Genomic DNA, 14,147 nt, shown 5'->3' with positions numbered 1-14,147 from the left:
TTGTTCTCAAACGAACAGACAGACAGATAAACGGACAGACAGACAGCGCTGAAAACATAACCTCCATCCACCTTTGGTGGCGGAGGTAACAAAACCAAAAGAAAATCTAACTTTGTCATACATCATTTCAAAAGTCCTGCATTATGCTACCAATTATGGTATAAGTCTTTGTGCCAGATATCCTTTGACATAATAATATTGTTACAAAAGTAACATCATGTGCTGCCTTCCCTGAAAAGCAGAAGGGTTGTTCTTGTTTTCACACGACCAGCTGCTTGCTTTGAGGATATATTATGGACAACCAGTTGATCTATATATATAACAACGAAAAATACGTTCCGTCCGTTCGTCTGTGAAGCTGTCAGTGAGGTGGTAAGGCGATGAAGCCATCCGTCAAGACATGTGACAATATCTCTTTTGATTACGTACTTTTGGAATGTGCCTTCGACCCTTTAGACAACCTTTTAGAAAGATAACAAAGACCCAAAAGACCCTGAAAACCATTAAAAACCCAAAAGACCCATAAGAACCATTATACCCCAAGATCCTGAAGTTGGTGTTGGCTTAGCGGTTAGGTTGGAGAGACTCTAGCCTGGTGTTGGCTTCGTGGTTAGGGCACTAGCTTGGGATCCAGGGATCCTGAGTTCGAATCCTGGTCAATTGCTGAATTGAACACCAGGGTGGTTGACTCAGCCTGTTCATCCTTCTGAGGTCGGCAAATTGAGTACCAGAGTACCAGAGTACCAGCTTGCTGGGATGAATGATACAGTGTTTACCCCGATTTAGAATAGGTACACCGTATCCCTGCACATCGTAAGAGGCAACTAAGGGTTGGCGTCAGGAAGGGCATCCAGCCATAAAAAAAACATTGCTTTCAAGCAGGGCCCTATGAGATCATGTGGTCTGCAAGGCCAACCCCCACTCTAGCAGGGAAAAATGGCCTTAAAACGATCATTCATATATTCAATTTATCCTGAAGACACTTAAGATCACTTTTACCTTTATGACCCATTCAATACTTTAGACACCTTCAGATACCTTCAGCCTTTCGATCTTTTATACCCTTTAGACCTTTACACCCCTTAAATCACTTCAGCCAACTCAGACCTTCACACCATTTAGACCCCTTACACCTTTCAGAAATATTAGACAGCTTGGACCCTTGACCATGAAGTGCTTTACACCACCTAGACCTTTTTTGATTACAAATAAATTACAAATAAATAATATCACCAATATTACAAATAAATTTTAACAAAAAGAAATGTATGTATTATGATTGGTGTAAATCATGACAACAGCAACTCAGGTACAGTAATTATCCTCAGTTAAAACAAGCCCGTGCCTCTGTAATGACTCATGGTGAGGTGAGCATGACGAGCCAATCCACGCTCATAAATAAACAAGCATTCTGAGTATTGCGTTGCAATACATGTCCCCTACCGGCAGTCTGTCGTCCGGAAAACTGTTGGGGAAATTACCATGGGTCATTTACTCACAGGTTCTGAATCGTTCCCAATCGCTAATTACCTCAGGACGGGCTCACCTGTGATTCGCACTCGTTACTTCGATTTATACACCTTGCAGACAGGTCAGCAGAAGCACGATAAAATAATTTGTTCATAAAGAACCTTTCGAGTCGCTAAATATCAGTAATTTATTATATTTTCCAGTTCACGATCAATGATCGATGTGTATATATATATGTTGTTCGGCATGGCTCCGCCCCTCCCCAAAGTGCATGCTGTGCCGTGCTTTTGACTTTCGCAGACGAGGCTGAGGGCACATGGTGCGGCTAGAGGAGAACTCTAGAATAAACAAGAGATATGCATTTTTAAAATATTTTCGTTTAATTAACGATATCAGCCAAACCACGTGCCCTATCGCAAATTCCAAAAAGACATTTTAGTATACTGACATGCTGAACAGATCTGTGAAGTTTCCCTTCGATTGGATCAAAAATGAGGTAGCGGCTCGGTTTTCAAGGTTCATGCTTAAAAACGTCATAACTCTAAAACCATGTGACGCATGACGTCATGCTCACTGACTTTTTTGTTCATCATGGGTATGCGATTCTGCCTGCAAAGTTTGGCCTCGATCTGTTCAGCCGTTGCAGAGAAAAGGGGGTTTTCGCGTTTTCACGAAAAACAATATGGCAGCCGAACCACGTGACCTGTGGCGTCATAATTACCATTAAAATATTGTACAGACCGAGTCCCCCCTAAGGTGAAAATTTGATCTCAATCGGTCCTATTATTGCAGAGAAAATCTTTTTTAAAGGAAATTAAAACTTAAAAAGGCACTGAGTTAAGGATCATCAGAATTATCAGAATTCCCAAAGTTCAAAGTGCCATAACTTTGTCAAAAATGATCGAAACGTCGTGAAGTTCGAACTCGATCTGTAACTTATCAAAAGGAAACCATGTGCCAAGTTTGAAATCATCAGCATTAAGAGTTTAGAAAAAAAGTCCGGAAAACTGTTCTTTGCGTGACAGACTGACGGACGGACAGACTGACAGACGGAGGGACGGCGTACAAACCTATAGTTCCCTCCGGTGTACACCGGTAGAGGACTAATAAAACGAACATCGAATGCAATACGTCACCAAGAGGTGCTTCATTATGGAGCACAACATCTTTCTGAGAGGAAGTTAAATTAATCTGCTGTCCTACCCTCATCGGATATCAATGATACCCTGGTATTTTTACAAGAGTATCGTTCTACAATGCCTACTGTCACCAAACTCCAAAATATTTGTGTACATTCAGTGTAATGTTGATGACCTTGATTCAAAAACACATCTTCTTCTTCCAACAACAATGCCACTCATTTTGAACCTCAATCAGCACATCAGATGGTTCATTCACTGCTTAATTTTATTCTGTTTTTAGCTTTATTTATATTGGGAAAATGCATTTTCCACAACTCAGGAATTACCCTGTTCACTATCTCCAAGCAGGTAGTGGGTGTTTGTGTAGCTGATGAACTTCATCTGCATATTAATGGCAATAGGATTTCGACTTGCGACCACGAGGCGTTTCGTTCCCAGCCCTTCTGTCTGCACATCTTCAACCTCCATAGCCGTGTTCAGGGTTCCATGCTCACAACGCAGGGTCACCTGAAAGAGAACAGAAAAATGGTGTCCTGTTATCAGACAATGTTATTCTTTTTGTTGAAGTGCATTTTTTATTATGATTTTTTCCCCCCTTTTTTTTCTTTTGTATACAACATCGAGGCTCGTGTCAGAGCTAACATTATTCACAAAGAAACAAACGGACACATAAAACATATTGTAACGGGTTTGAGAAGGGTAACAATTTTGAGAAAGTGTAACGAATGTGAAAAGTATGGTTTTGTTGTGTGTAACTGACCCTCGTAATGTAAAGAATGGTCGCAGCTCGTCCTCTTAGTTAATTCCATAAACCTACACACAGGACACGATATATCCTTTTAAATAGTTAGTCCCTTATTCTCTGTGTAGGCTAAGGATGTGTTTCCCACTAGTTTGACTCTTCATTGCACCGAATTAAATAAGAGTAGGCCCTCCGATGCCTCATGGCAGCTTCCAAGTGCCAGGTTTGCACTTTGCTGCAATTGGCTCTTTAGGCACTTTGCTGCATTTTCAGCTGCCGTCCACTTTGCTGCATTTGACTCCATTACGCACGAGGTAACGCCGAAGAAGAAAGGCGGGTCTCCACCTCGTCATAGAGGGGAGGAGTAAGGCGGCCCCACTCATCCAACCCAGAATGAGGGGTTTGGCTTGAGAGGGCGGAGAGAGAACGTTTGGGGGGAGGTTCACAAAGGGTGAAGGGCGGGGCCTATATAACCCGCCGCGGGACGCTCCCAGAAGAGATGAGCTTTTACGAGATGAGCTTTTACGGAGATGGGTCCAGGAGATGCGCTGGAGACGAGCAGGTGTGACCGAGCCGCCGTGAAACGTGCCGTGCTGCAGGAAAAGCGGACCGGGGCAACGCAAGGAGTGCACGAGGCAGCAGTACAGAGAAAGGAACTTCGCCGCGCCGTTTGGGACCAAAGCTCGGCTTCTTGACGGCAGTGCCTTCTGGCCCGACCGTGCCCAGTACCCGATGAACCTTCCGTGCCTCTAAAAAGCCACCCATCTCCAAGCCATTCCTTCCGACCTGCATTTCCCCGTGTAAGTGTGATCGTCCGTCTGTCTTTAACGTTGTCCTGGGGTTTAGTAATTAAGCTTGTATAGGTAAGCTAAAGATTTCACTGTGTGTCTGCTCCTTCCATTTTCTGTATATAACCAACTGCTCTCTTTGCTTTGGCTTGTGTAAATAATTAATAAAACCTGTTATTCCTCCGTACGTCTTCTTCTTCTTCCTCTTTACATTCGGTCGCTTTAGAGGTTTCCAAATTGAATAGCTGTGGCGCGAAACGGCCAACGTCTGGGTGAATCGGGTGAATCGGGTGAATCGGGGAAACTGTTAGGTCGCGGTGCCTTCGCTCGGCAAACAACATCCTTAACCGCGTACCGTAACAATATAACAAAGGAAACGGGACACAAGATTGGGAGAGAGAGGTGTGGAAGTGGCATTAATTATTTGCGTACTTAATTTGTGAACTGAGTGACTTTCTTGAGCCTCAACCGCTTGCTGCAAACACTTGAGTTTTAATTGTTTGGTTAAGCTTCATTAATATATTGTTGCGCTTTTGCCATAATGGCAAACCCCCTATGGTTAATTGCATGACAACATGTAGCCTGCAGTAGTTAGTTATTTCTTATTGAATGTAAAGATTAGCCCTTTCCCTTTGTGTAATAATCAAGACCAAATATGCGTTGAGAGTGGGTAGGATTTCAAACCTTCGTGTGATTAAAGGAGCACATTTAGATGTGCAAGAAGGCGGGGCCAAAGGAGCAGGCCCACGTGACCAAGCCGGATCGGGAACATCAGCAGCAAGTGACCGAGGGGGTGGTGAAACCTCCCCGAATGAAAGGGGGAAGGAAAACTGAAACCTTCCTGGGAGAAGGAAGGATTGAAGGCCAGCATGCGACCAACCTCAGCCAATGGGAGGCTGTGGAACATTTTGGGGGCATGGCCGGGTCTGCTAAAACACCCGTCCAGCGCATTTTCATTCTCTTGCTTTGGGATTTTGCTGTGCCACGACCTCCTGCGATGGACTCTCTTGCTTTTGGCTCCACCAGACAACACTGCTCTGCCCCTTGTGCTCTTCCCCGGACCCTCTTGCCTTTGTCCTTCGACGACGCCTCTTGCTTGTTCAACCTGCGCTGAAGTTTGTCCGTGCCGACTTCGAGGCGGCGGTTCATCCTTCGTACCTGACCTCGTCCAGGCTGTACATGAGGACAGAACTGCACACACCACGTGGCCACTTTGGAGTCAGTCCCTGCGAAGCACCATCGGTACCAATAACCAGAGTGTTATTCCCTGAGTGAGTGTGAGAGTGTGAAGGCGCCAGTGGGGTTTATTATTTCGTAAGGAATTGATAAGCTGCATCTTTGTCTGTTTCTCTGTGCCTTCAAAATAAAAGGCTGTACATTTCGTTGTTACATTCCAACCTGTTCGGGTATGTCTTTTCTCCATTGCCTAGCATCATCCGAGACCGAATTTGGCGGTTTGAATCAGGTCCATAAATCACCTAAGGTAACGCCGCTTTCCACACCGTGCAAATCCGCTTGGCAGGCAATTGAATAAGGTGTGTGAAAGCGAGGGTTTTATCCCCGGTTTCTTCGGTCACATGTCTTGAAGGTATTTGGGATATTTGGACCAGCAAACTCTTCGGCGCGTGGCTGGGAGATTGGCGATCGGAATTGCTTAGCAATCCATCAATCACGAGTCTAGTCGCTCGCGGTCGGCGGCCTCAGTGGAACCGGAGTTCGTGGGTAAATGGGGCATAAACCCCCCTTAGTATGTCGATGAACCCGGCATCTGCAACAAAATTGGTGTCAGGAGTTTGGGATAGTTGGACCTGGAGTGCACTTTATGTATTGCGAAATTACGAGCATGTGGAAATTTAGTTTAAAACAAATTAAAAATCAAAATTAAATTCGGGTAATGGCTGGCCAAAACGAGCAGGTTCCGGTGGGTATAGAAAATGTAGAGCATGAGGATGAATTAATGGCTCAGGACACAAACAAACAGATTGACTTTGGAGTTAATCACGGCACCACAGGGAGTGAAGACAATGGCGGCGCTTCACACGCGGGGCCAGTGGCGGAGGCCGAACCCGCAGTGAAAGCGGGTTTTATAAACATGCAGTTGTTCATGACTCAAATCATGGCATGCTTGGAAGAGTCAAGATGGGAAATGAAGAAAACGAGATGTTAAATGAACAAAATGGGTGATCGAATGGGTGATCAGATGGACACCATGAGGGAGGAATCAAGCTGCGGTATGAGGAGGGTGGGCGAGGCAGTCGCGGGTGTGCGTGATGAGGTAAAGTGGTGTGAGATGCGCGTCCAGCGAGAGCTGAAGGACAGCACGGCCAAACTGAATGAGGGATTAGAAGGATTGACGTGGGAGGTAGAAAAGCTGACGGTAGGACAACAGGAATGAAGGAAACAGGTGAGTAAGAATACCGATGTTATCGGGGAGTTAAAGTCAGCGCAGGAGGAATTAAAATGGGAAGTGGTAACAACCAAGAGGGAATGTAAAATGGTGCACGAGGGACTAACTTCGAGGGTGGATGACGTAATAGAGACTATGGGAACGAAGGAACGAGAAATTAGGACACAAATAGAGACGAAGAAGGGTAACCTTGGAAGGGGAGATTTCGGAGGCGCATCGGGAGATAATGGGGGTGTCAGGGAATTTACTGGGGGACTCACAGGACTCCAAAGACCGGACACAGGTTACAAAAGGTCTCGTTTATTAAACTGTATTCACTTCATCCAATTACCAAAATGATACCGCATAATATAATGGATCAGGTTTAACTCTTTTCGCTGGTCCTTCTCTCCATCCGACACTCCCGTTCGGTCAGCGCTTCACGTAGCAAGTACTCGTTCATTCCATCGTTCCGTCGGGCAGGGCTTCTGAGGACCAGTGTACTTTACTCAACGTTTGCTCTCGTTATATCGCCAAACTGGACTTAATCTCCTCTCCGCTAATGTCCCGAGGTCATGCATCGCACCGAGTCCTGGCATCAGCTCGCTCCCCTCCTGCTGTGTAAATGGAAATCACAGCAGGGGGGGGGTGCTCTAGCCTGGGGCCTTGACCAGGTGTTTCAAGAGATTACATTGTTCATACACATAAAATGTATCTGCTTTGTTACCAGGTTAATTAATAAGTTACCAGGGCCAATCAATATGTTACACTGAGTTACACTTCCACAATTCCCTCATCTTTTTGTTTTTGTTTATATTAACCATTAATCTAAACATCAATATAAGTAAACAATCAATCACTACTAGTAAACATCATTACAAGTATAAGTAAATAATCAATCACTTTGGTAATCAAATTCCCTTAGGCATACACCGTCATCCTGCAAGAATCACAAAACATTTCGTTGGTCATTGACTCCTTCCATATTGTTCAATCTATTGCATTTGCATCACAAATATATTTTCAAAACAACACTTCACCATCACCAAGATACAACAATTTCACTTCATTTTCAAGTTTTGTAAAGCATCTGCACCATCTGGCAAAAACGTTTGCCTCCACACAAATGTTGACTTTGTTTGAAAGGAAGGGCTGATCACTTGTGTTTGAATCCAGGTATGAAACATTTTCTCCTAATGTCTTCATAGCTCCTGCACTACTTCGTGTAGGATTTCGCTGTTGTGGTAACATTGCGGAGTCATAGACTGACCCTGCTCTCCTTGTAGCATTCTTGCCACTTTTTGCTGTAAACCATAGTAATTCCTGAACAAGGCCTTCACCCAGTTGTAGTCGACTTGCCTCCTCCCTTATTGTGAGTGGGCAGCAAGTATTGGTGTGACATTGATTGGCCAGCAAGATGTGGAACAGGGATGCCGGATGCATCCACAATGATGTTGGGACCATGGTGTTCAGGTCATTCATGGTCCTTACCAGGAGCAATCCAGCAGAATCGTGCACAGCTGTTGTGACAAGGGCACAGCCGTTTTTTGCAGCTCCATGCTGGTTCCCCGGACGTTGGTGAAGTAATAACATATGTCCCCGCATTTCACAGAGGTTGCAGGTAAAATGTCGTTGTCCTGCAACTTCTGATGTGGTGAATGTTTGAAGTCTTCGAACAAGAGTAAGTGATCGCCTTTCTTTCATATGTTGCAGTGTGATCCAGGCAAATGGTCACATAAATTTCCTTGGTGAAGGTAAGCATTCATCTCCAAGTTACACGGGAGAATGTCTTCATCATTCTTTGAGAAAGAGGGTGTATGCCACGATTAACTTCATTTTTTAGCCACAAATTTTCTTTCTTTCTTCTTCCCAATTCCGTTAGCAATCCCTCCAAAATGTGATCTCGTCTTATCCTTATGCTCAGTCATATCTGAATCTGCTTTCCGCACACACTGAATCAGATAGGGTACATCTTACCATGAAATCAGCATAATCATGTATATCTTCCGACAGTTTCACATTCAACAATTTGTTGTTTTTCCTTAACACAAAAAGTTATATTCATTTATATGCGTCACACAAATAATATTCAATCAGGTATGTATTTTATTACTAAACTAAGAATAGCATTGTATATGATTACAATCACACACGGGAATACCTAATTCCCAACAACAATTTTCCCAAACCAACAAATTAAGCATAATGTATTATTACCATAATTCCTCTCCACTTTTTCTTTTCCCTCTTTTTTTTTTTTTTCTCCTAACAGTGTGTCACTCGTGGTGATATGAGTTCATTGATATTGTAATTGACACAACTCATAACATTGTCGTTATGCCATTATCTTAATTCTACTGTTTATGTCGCCATAAAAGTCTTCCTTTTCTGGGTCCACATTTCTTTCCTCATTTGTCACTTCATGTGTTATCATCGTGTTGTTGGTTACCTTATTCAAACACACCGTCACTAAGGCTTTCAAGCAAGCCACCACTAAAACAATTGCCAATATAACTACTAAACCAACAAACAAGTCTGCTACTCCTTGTATATATTCATATCTATGACATAGTTATATGTCGATGACATTTAACATTATATACCAAACTAACAAGCTTCCTAAAAGGTAAATAAAGAAAATCCCTTAATATGTAACATAATCAGATTATTTGTCTTACCCTGATCCCCCTATCTCCCGGGGTTGAACTCAATCCCCTGATCATGAGTGTAGTTGTGATACATTTTTTTCACTCATGTTGTATTTATATCAGCAGGTAATTGTATGTCATGTAGGCAAATAAATGTCACTATTCCAAGTAGGAATATCACATGTTGAAAATGTAATGTTTATCAATGCAAGGGGTGTTAAAATGTAATTCAAATGACTGTAAATCATGACTATCATTTTTCTACCACTGAATGTTCTGCTGGGCTGCTAGGTGCAGCCTCATTTTCTGTGGGATCGTCCACCTTAGCCCCATGTGCTTGCTTGCAATGAGAGGCATGAATCCAACTTTCTATTTTGGGTCCATATTTGTTTCTATTCTTATCAATCTCCTATGGTTTATCAATTCGTTCCAAGATACCGCAACCAAAGGTTTTAACCAAAGCTCTACCAAACTATTTCCAATTTGAACAAAAATGCCAGTGAAACAATGATTCGAAGGATTAACTTCAAGGGGTCAATAAATTTATTCTATAGCCAGATCTAATTTTCCCATCCAATAGTTTGCCTTGCCACATGTCATATTATAACACCTTAATAAACCTTCGAAAAAATGTTTCCCATCTCAACAAATTTCCTTTTTTACAAATAGCCATGTGTAACTTACGTATTTAACTACAATTTCCTCTCAATTTGTTTGGCCTAACTGGCCGCAAAAGTGGCTGCCAGCATGCAGTACCGTTTTTATCTACCAAGGAAGTGTTCCACACAAGACCTCTACCAAAATGTTGTTTGTAAAAACAAATCTGGGATTTCTGATTACATGGATGCACACTCTCAGGACATTTTCAGGCTGCTGTTAACAATCCACTACGATGACTTAATTCCTTTACCCACAATCAAATAATTAGTACAAATTGAGGATATTATCCCTATCACATTCTTTTATAGATTCATTATGTTGGATCTAATTTTTTCCAATAATTTTCCACTGCTGTAAGGCGGAACAATAGCTCTCATAAGTCTTAGTAATATCGTACTTAATTTGCCCAGCAGAGAATAATTTATTTACTATCCTTTCTCATCTGTTAACCAGTGACTTTGTTTGAACTCCAGAACTGAAAAACCCACAATAGTTCAAACCAGCAAAATTTTCTTTACTCTTTTCCCATATCATCTATGCCTAAAACACATCCATACATACAGCACAATTTATATGCTGATAAAATTCAAGTTTATATATATAAAATCCATGAGCAGAGTATTCTGGGAAGTCAGTGTAAGACCTCTCCCAAATTTGGATGATTTTGTACTTCCTCATTTCCTTTTATGAAGCTCATATCCATAAATAGATGTTATTCTCATATACATTCTATCAAAAATGGAATCCCAAAATTACTCACAATTTTACTATTAATTAATGGCTGCTCATAACCCAGCACATCAAAAAAAAATTTTTTTATATTCCATTTCCCTTGACAAAAGAGATAATGTTCATAATCAAATTATATTTCTATTTTATTTTACGGATTCTCTGGATATTCAATCCCATCCACATATCCCAATCCCATCCACATATAACTATCCATTTCCAGACAGGCACACTGTCGGTGTCAACAATCTTGTAAGATTGATACACAAAAACACACACACACATGCATTATGCATATTTGTTTGCGTTGGAACCATTATTTACAGATCAGATGGGTGTCAATTTTATTTCAATTTCATAAAATTTGTCAATCAAATTCAAAATGCTTATAGACAAATAAACCAAAAGTCCATTCTTAGAAAACCCTTATGATGTCAAATTGAAATTACCCTTTCTGCCTTCACAATAATCTATCCAAATTTTGACTACACACCCATTTGCATGTCAGTCGACCATTGACCTATCAATCGTGCGGAACAATAGTCCGAAATTCCCACCTGATCATCATGTGACTCTTGTTACTTGGTTTGCCAACAATTGCAACGCAATTGTTCCAAACTTTGTAAATTTAAAATTGCTGTGCCCAAAATAGAAGATCCAATTTTGGCATTTGATCAATTAATTATTAATTTGTTAACAAGCAAAAAGAAAAATGAATCATTCTTGCTCTGAAAACTTTTCAGACACAAGAATCATTGACAGTTGTTCATGTTTGTCCAGTAATCGAATCTGTTGAGGCCAATCATCATTTGGGATTTGCAGCAATGAAGGCCTAATCATTGTCTGAGGTACTGGTAAGCACTGGTACCCTTGATCTTGGTTTGCCCCATGACCTTGTCTTCCTGTTGACATACGGACATCTTCTTCTCCAATGTCCCATCTTTCCACACTCGAAACACCGGTTTCTGTCGTTGTCTGATCTGTGCGCCTGTGCACTTGTATTGCTGGGCTGCATCTCTACATCCCTGAGTTGCCACTGCAATCTCTCGTTATCTCCTGAAACACGAAAAAATTCTCTGTACCGTCCTTTTTGGGGAGACAACTGGAAATCAGATGGGACAACTGTGACTTTCATTCCTAATTTCGAGGGCAGTTGTGCATTTGTCTCCTCCACTGTATCCTGTATCCTTTTTATTTTAAGTTCTAGTTCCCTTATCCGTTCTTGCTGTTCCCGTTGTCTGGATTCACCATCCCAAAGATGGAATGCAAGCCAGTCTACCGTTAGATTCTGTCTCTTCCTGGCTTTCAATCTTTGTTCCAATCTTTCCAATCGACTTCGCTCAAATGTACCATCTCTTGGAAACTCCTCATCATGTCCCTTTGTCCACAAATACCAATTCTCGACCTGCCTTATAGCTTCGGCACCATAACGGTCGTACATATGATGTGTACAAGTACCTTTTTGTGGAATCTCTGGTTGTCCTTGTGTGTTCTTGCAGGCTCCATTTCCCATTCTGCCTTTTATCAAAGTAGCGTTGGATGTGTTGTAGCTTGTTCCAGGTTCCTCTAAAGCTTCACTCGTACCTCCAGGAAGGATCTCTCCACCTGTTCGCACGGTGATTTCCAGAGAATCTCCCTCAGCTGTGGCTTTTGCACAATCCAATCTCACAGATCAGTATTTGCAGATGAGCCGGAGGGTCAGTATGAAGTGGGTGAATCCTCAGGTGTCCGCTCTGTTTGACGGGGAAATCACACAATGGTAACCGCACATATATATCTGTATATAAACTCACCACCTTGCTCAATTTTCCCAGGTTGTCTCCACATTGATAATATCTCGCAAAGATATCAAAGCTTCTTTCTTGAGACCGCATTTTCATCAATCAAACAATCAATATATTCAATTCAATTTATTCAGTTCAATTTATGCAATTAAATTCAATCAAATAATATTCAATCAATTAACAATTCAATCAATTATTCAATTTCAATTAATTCATCAATATTCATCAATAAATCAAATTAATCATTTTGAATGACTCCTTGCATAAGCCCTTTCCCCAATGATGTCAGGACAGGTCCATCCATTGACTGAGATCGAATTTCATCGGTCGTCACCTCGGATTCGTACCTCATGTCAATTGATGAATCGCCGTCCTGTCCTAGGGTCATATCTGACATATTTTCCCATTTTGCCTGGTCTCCACAAATTTTTCTTTGCAACCACTAAAGGCAACTCATCCTTCATTCGTGAGACAGCCAAAATGGATGCCAGATATTAAAGTTCTTTGGGAAAAATATCTCATCATTTTCCTTTTAATAGTACCCAAAATCTCTTGGCAATATAAATTTCGTAAAACTCCTGAAATGGGACTGTCAAATTCCTTCAATCATGCTAAATTTTGAAACTCCATCGCTTGTAATACCCAATTTATCCCATAGGGCTTGAAAGTTCTTTCCCAAGTTCATGCAATCATTCTGCATTTGAACCCTATGATATCATTCATAATAATCATCATGATTTTATAGTCATGGTCCTATCATAATCATCTATTTAAACGAACATTTCCTTTATCACCACAGCTATGTGGTATAATCAACAATAGAATAAAACTGTACATAGCAACAGGCTACCTCATGGCCACTTAGTATACCTATTGACAATAAGTCATAACAATATCGAATAATCATTGAACAATTCAAAACTCGCTTCCACTGCTCTAGCCGCAGCATCCGTGATATTTGTTTGCTCATTCCCTATTCCTGATTCGTCATCAAGGATCTCCATCATCACACAGCGTACTTAATTCCGCATTTTAATGAGAATTCAACAGGAATTTACGACTCAAAGGAAAAAGAACGAGCAGACCTTTTGCAGGATGATCGTTACAAAATCGTTACATATATTAAAGTATTTCTAATGTCGACAAATCATATCTTAATTCTTGCAAGATTTGGTTCTTTGAATAAATCACAGCACCGGGAGAACCAGCTCCAAAAATGGATCTTTGTGTTTATTCAGCACCCTAGTAATTGGTTCTTTGTGTACTAATTACACAGCACCCAGGCCCCGCTCATATGGATCTTTGTGCAGCGCTACACAGCACCTGAGCAAAAGGGGTTTCATCTACATTTTCCCTATCTGGTGTACCATCCGTGATATTTGTCTGCTCATTCACTATTCCTGATTCGTCATCAAGGATCTCCATCATCACACAGCGTACTTAATTCCGCTTTTTAATGAGAGTTCAACAGGAATTTACGACTCAAAGGAAAAGAACGAGCAGACCTTTTGCAGGACGATAACTGGAATTAGTCGTGAAAATATATCCAAAATACTCAAAATAGACACCCACAAAAATCGTTTCCATTTAAAAAACATCGCCTTTACTGCTCCAGTCGCAGCATTTGTCACTTTGTTTGCTCATCCGCATGACCAAAACGAAATAAAGGGAGCTCAACCATTACACTGCGCTTTTAATGGCGCATGCCATAGAAACTCAACGCAATTTCGACTCGGCCAGCAAACGAGCAAATTGTGCAGGATGTTAACTGGAATTAGTCGTGAAAAATATATCCAAG

The 14,147-nt window shown here is 41.5% G+C and overlaps 1 protein-coding gene across 1 annotated transcript in view; it reads right to left on the bottom strand.

Annotated features, from left to right (window-relative positions):
• Positions 1 to 14,147, bottom strand: part of LOC137430254 (beta-1,4 N-acetylgalactosaminyltransferase 1-like) — a 124,639-nt gene that overhangs the window by 83,371 nt on the left and 27,121 nt on the right. The window contains exon 5 of the mRNA XM_078780459.1: positions 2,939 to 3,119. Within this exon, the coding sequence (XP_078636585.1) occupies positions 2,939 to 3,119 (181 nt within the window). The remainder of the gene's footprint in view (positions 1 to 2,938; positions 3,120 to 14,147) is intronic.

The sequence above is a fragment of the Myxine glutinosa genome, chromosome 6 (assembly GCF_964187855.1).
Source record: "Myxine glutinosa chromosome 6, kmMyxGlut1.1, whole genome shotgun sequence".
Taxonomy (NCBI): Eukaryota; Metazoa; Chordata; class Myxini; order Myxiniformes; family Myxinidae; genus Myxine; species Myxine glutinosa.
This window is presented reverse-complemented; position numbering and strand designations above follow the sequence as displayed.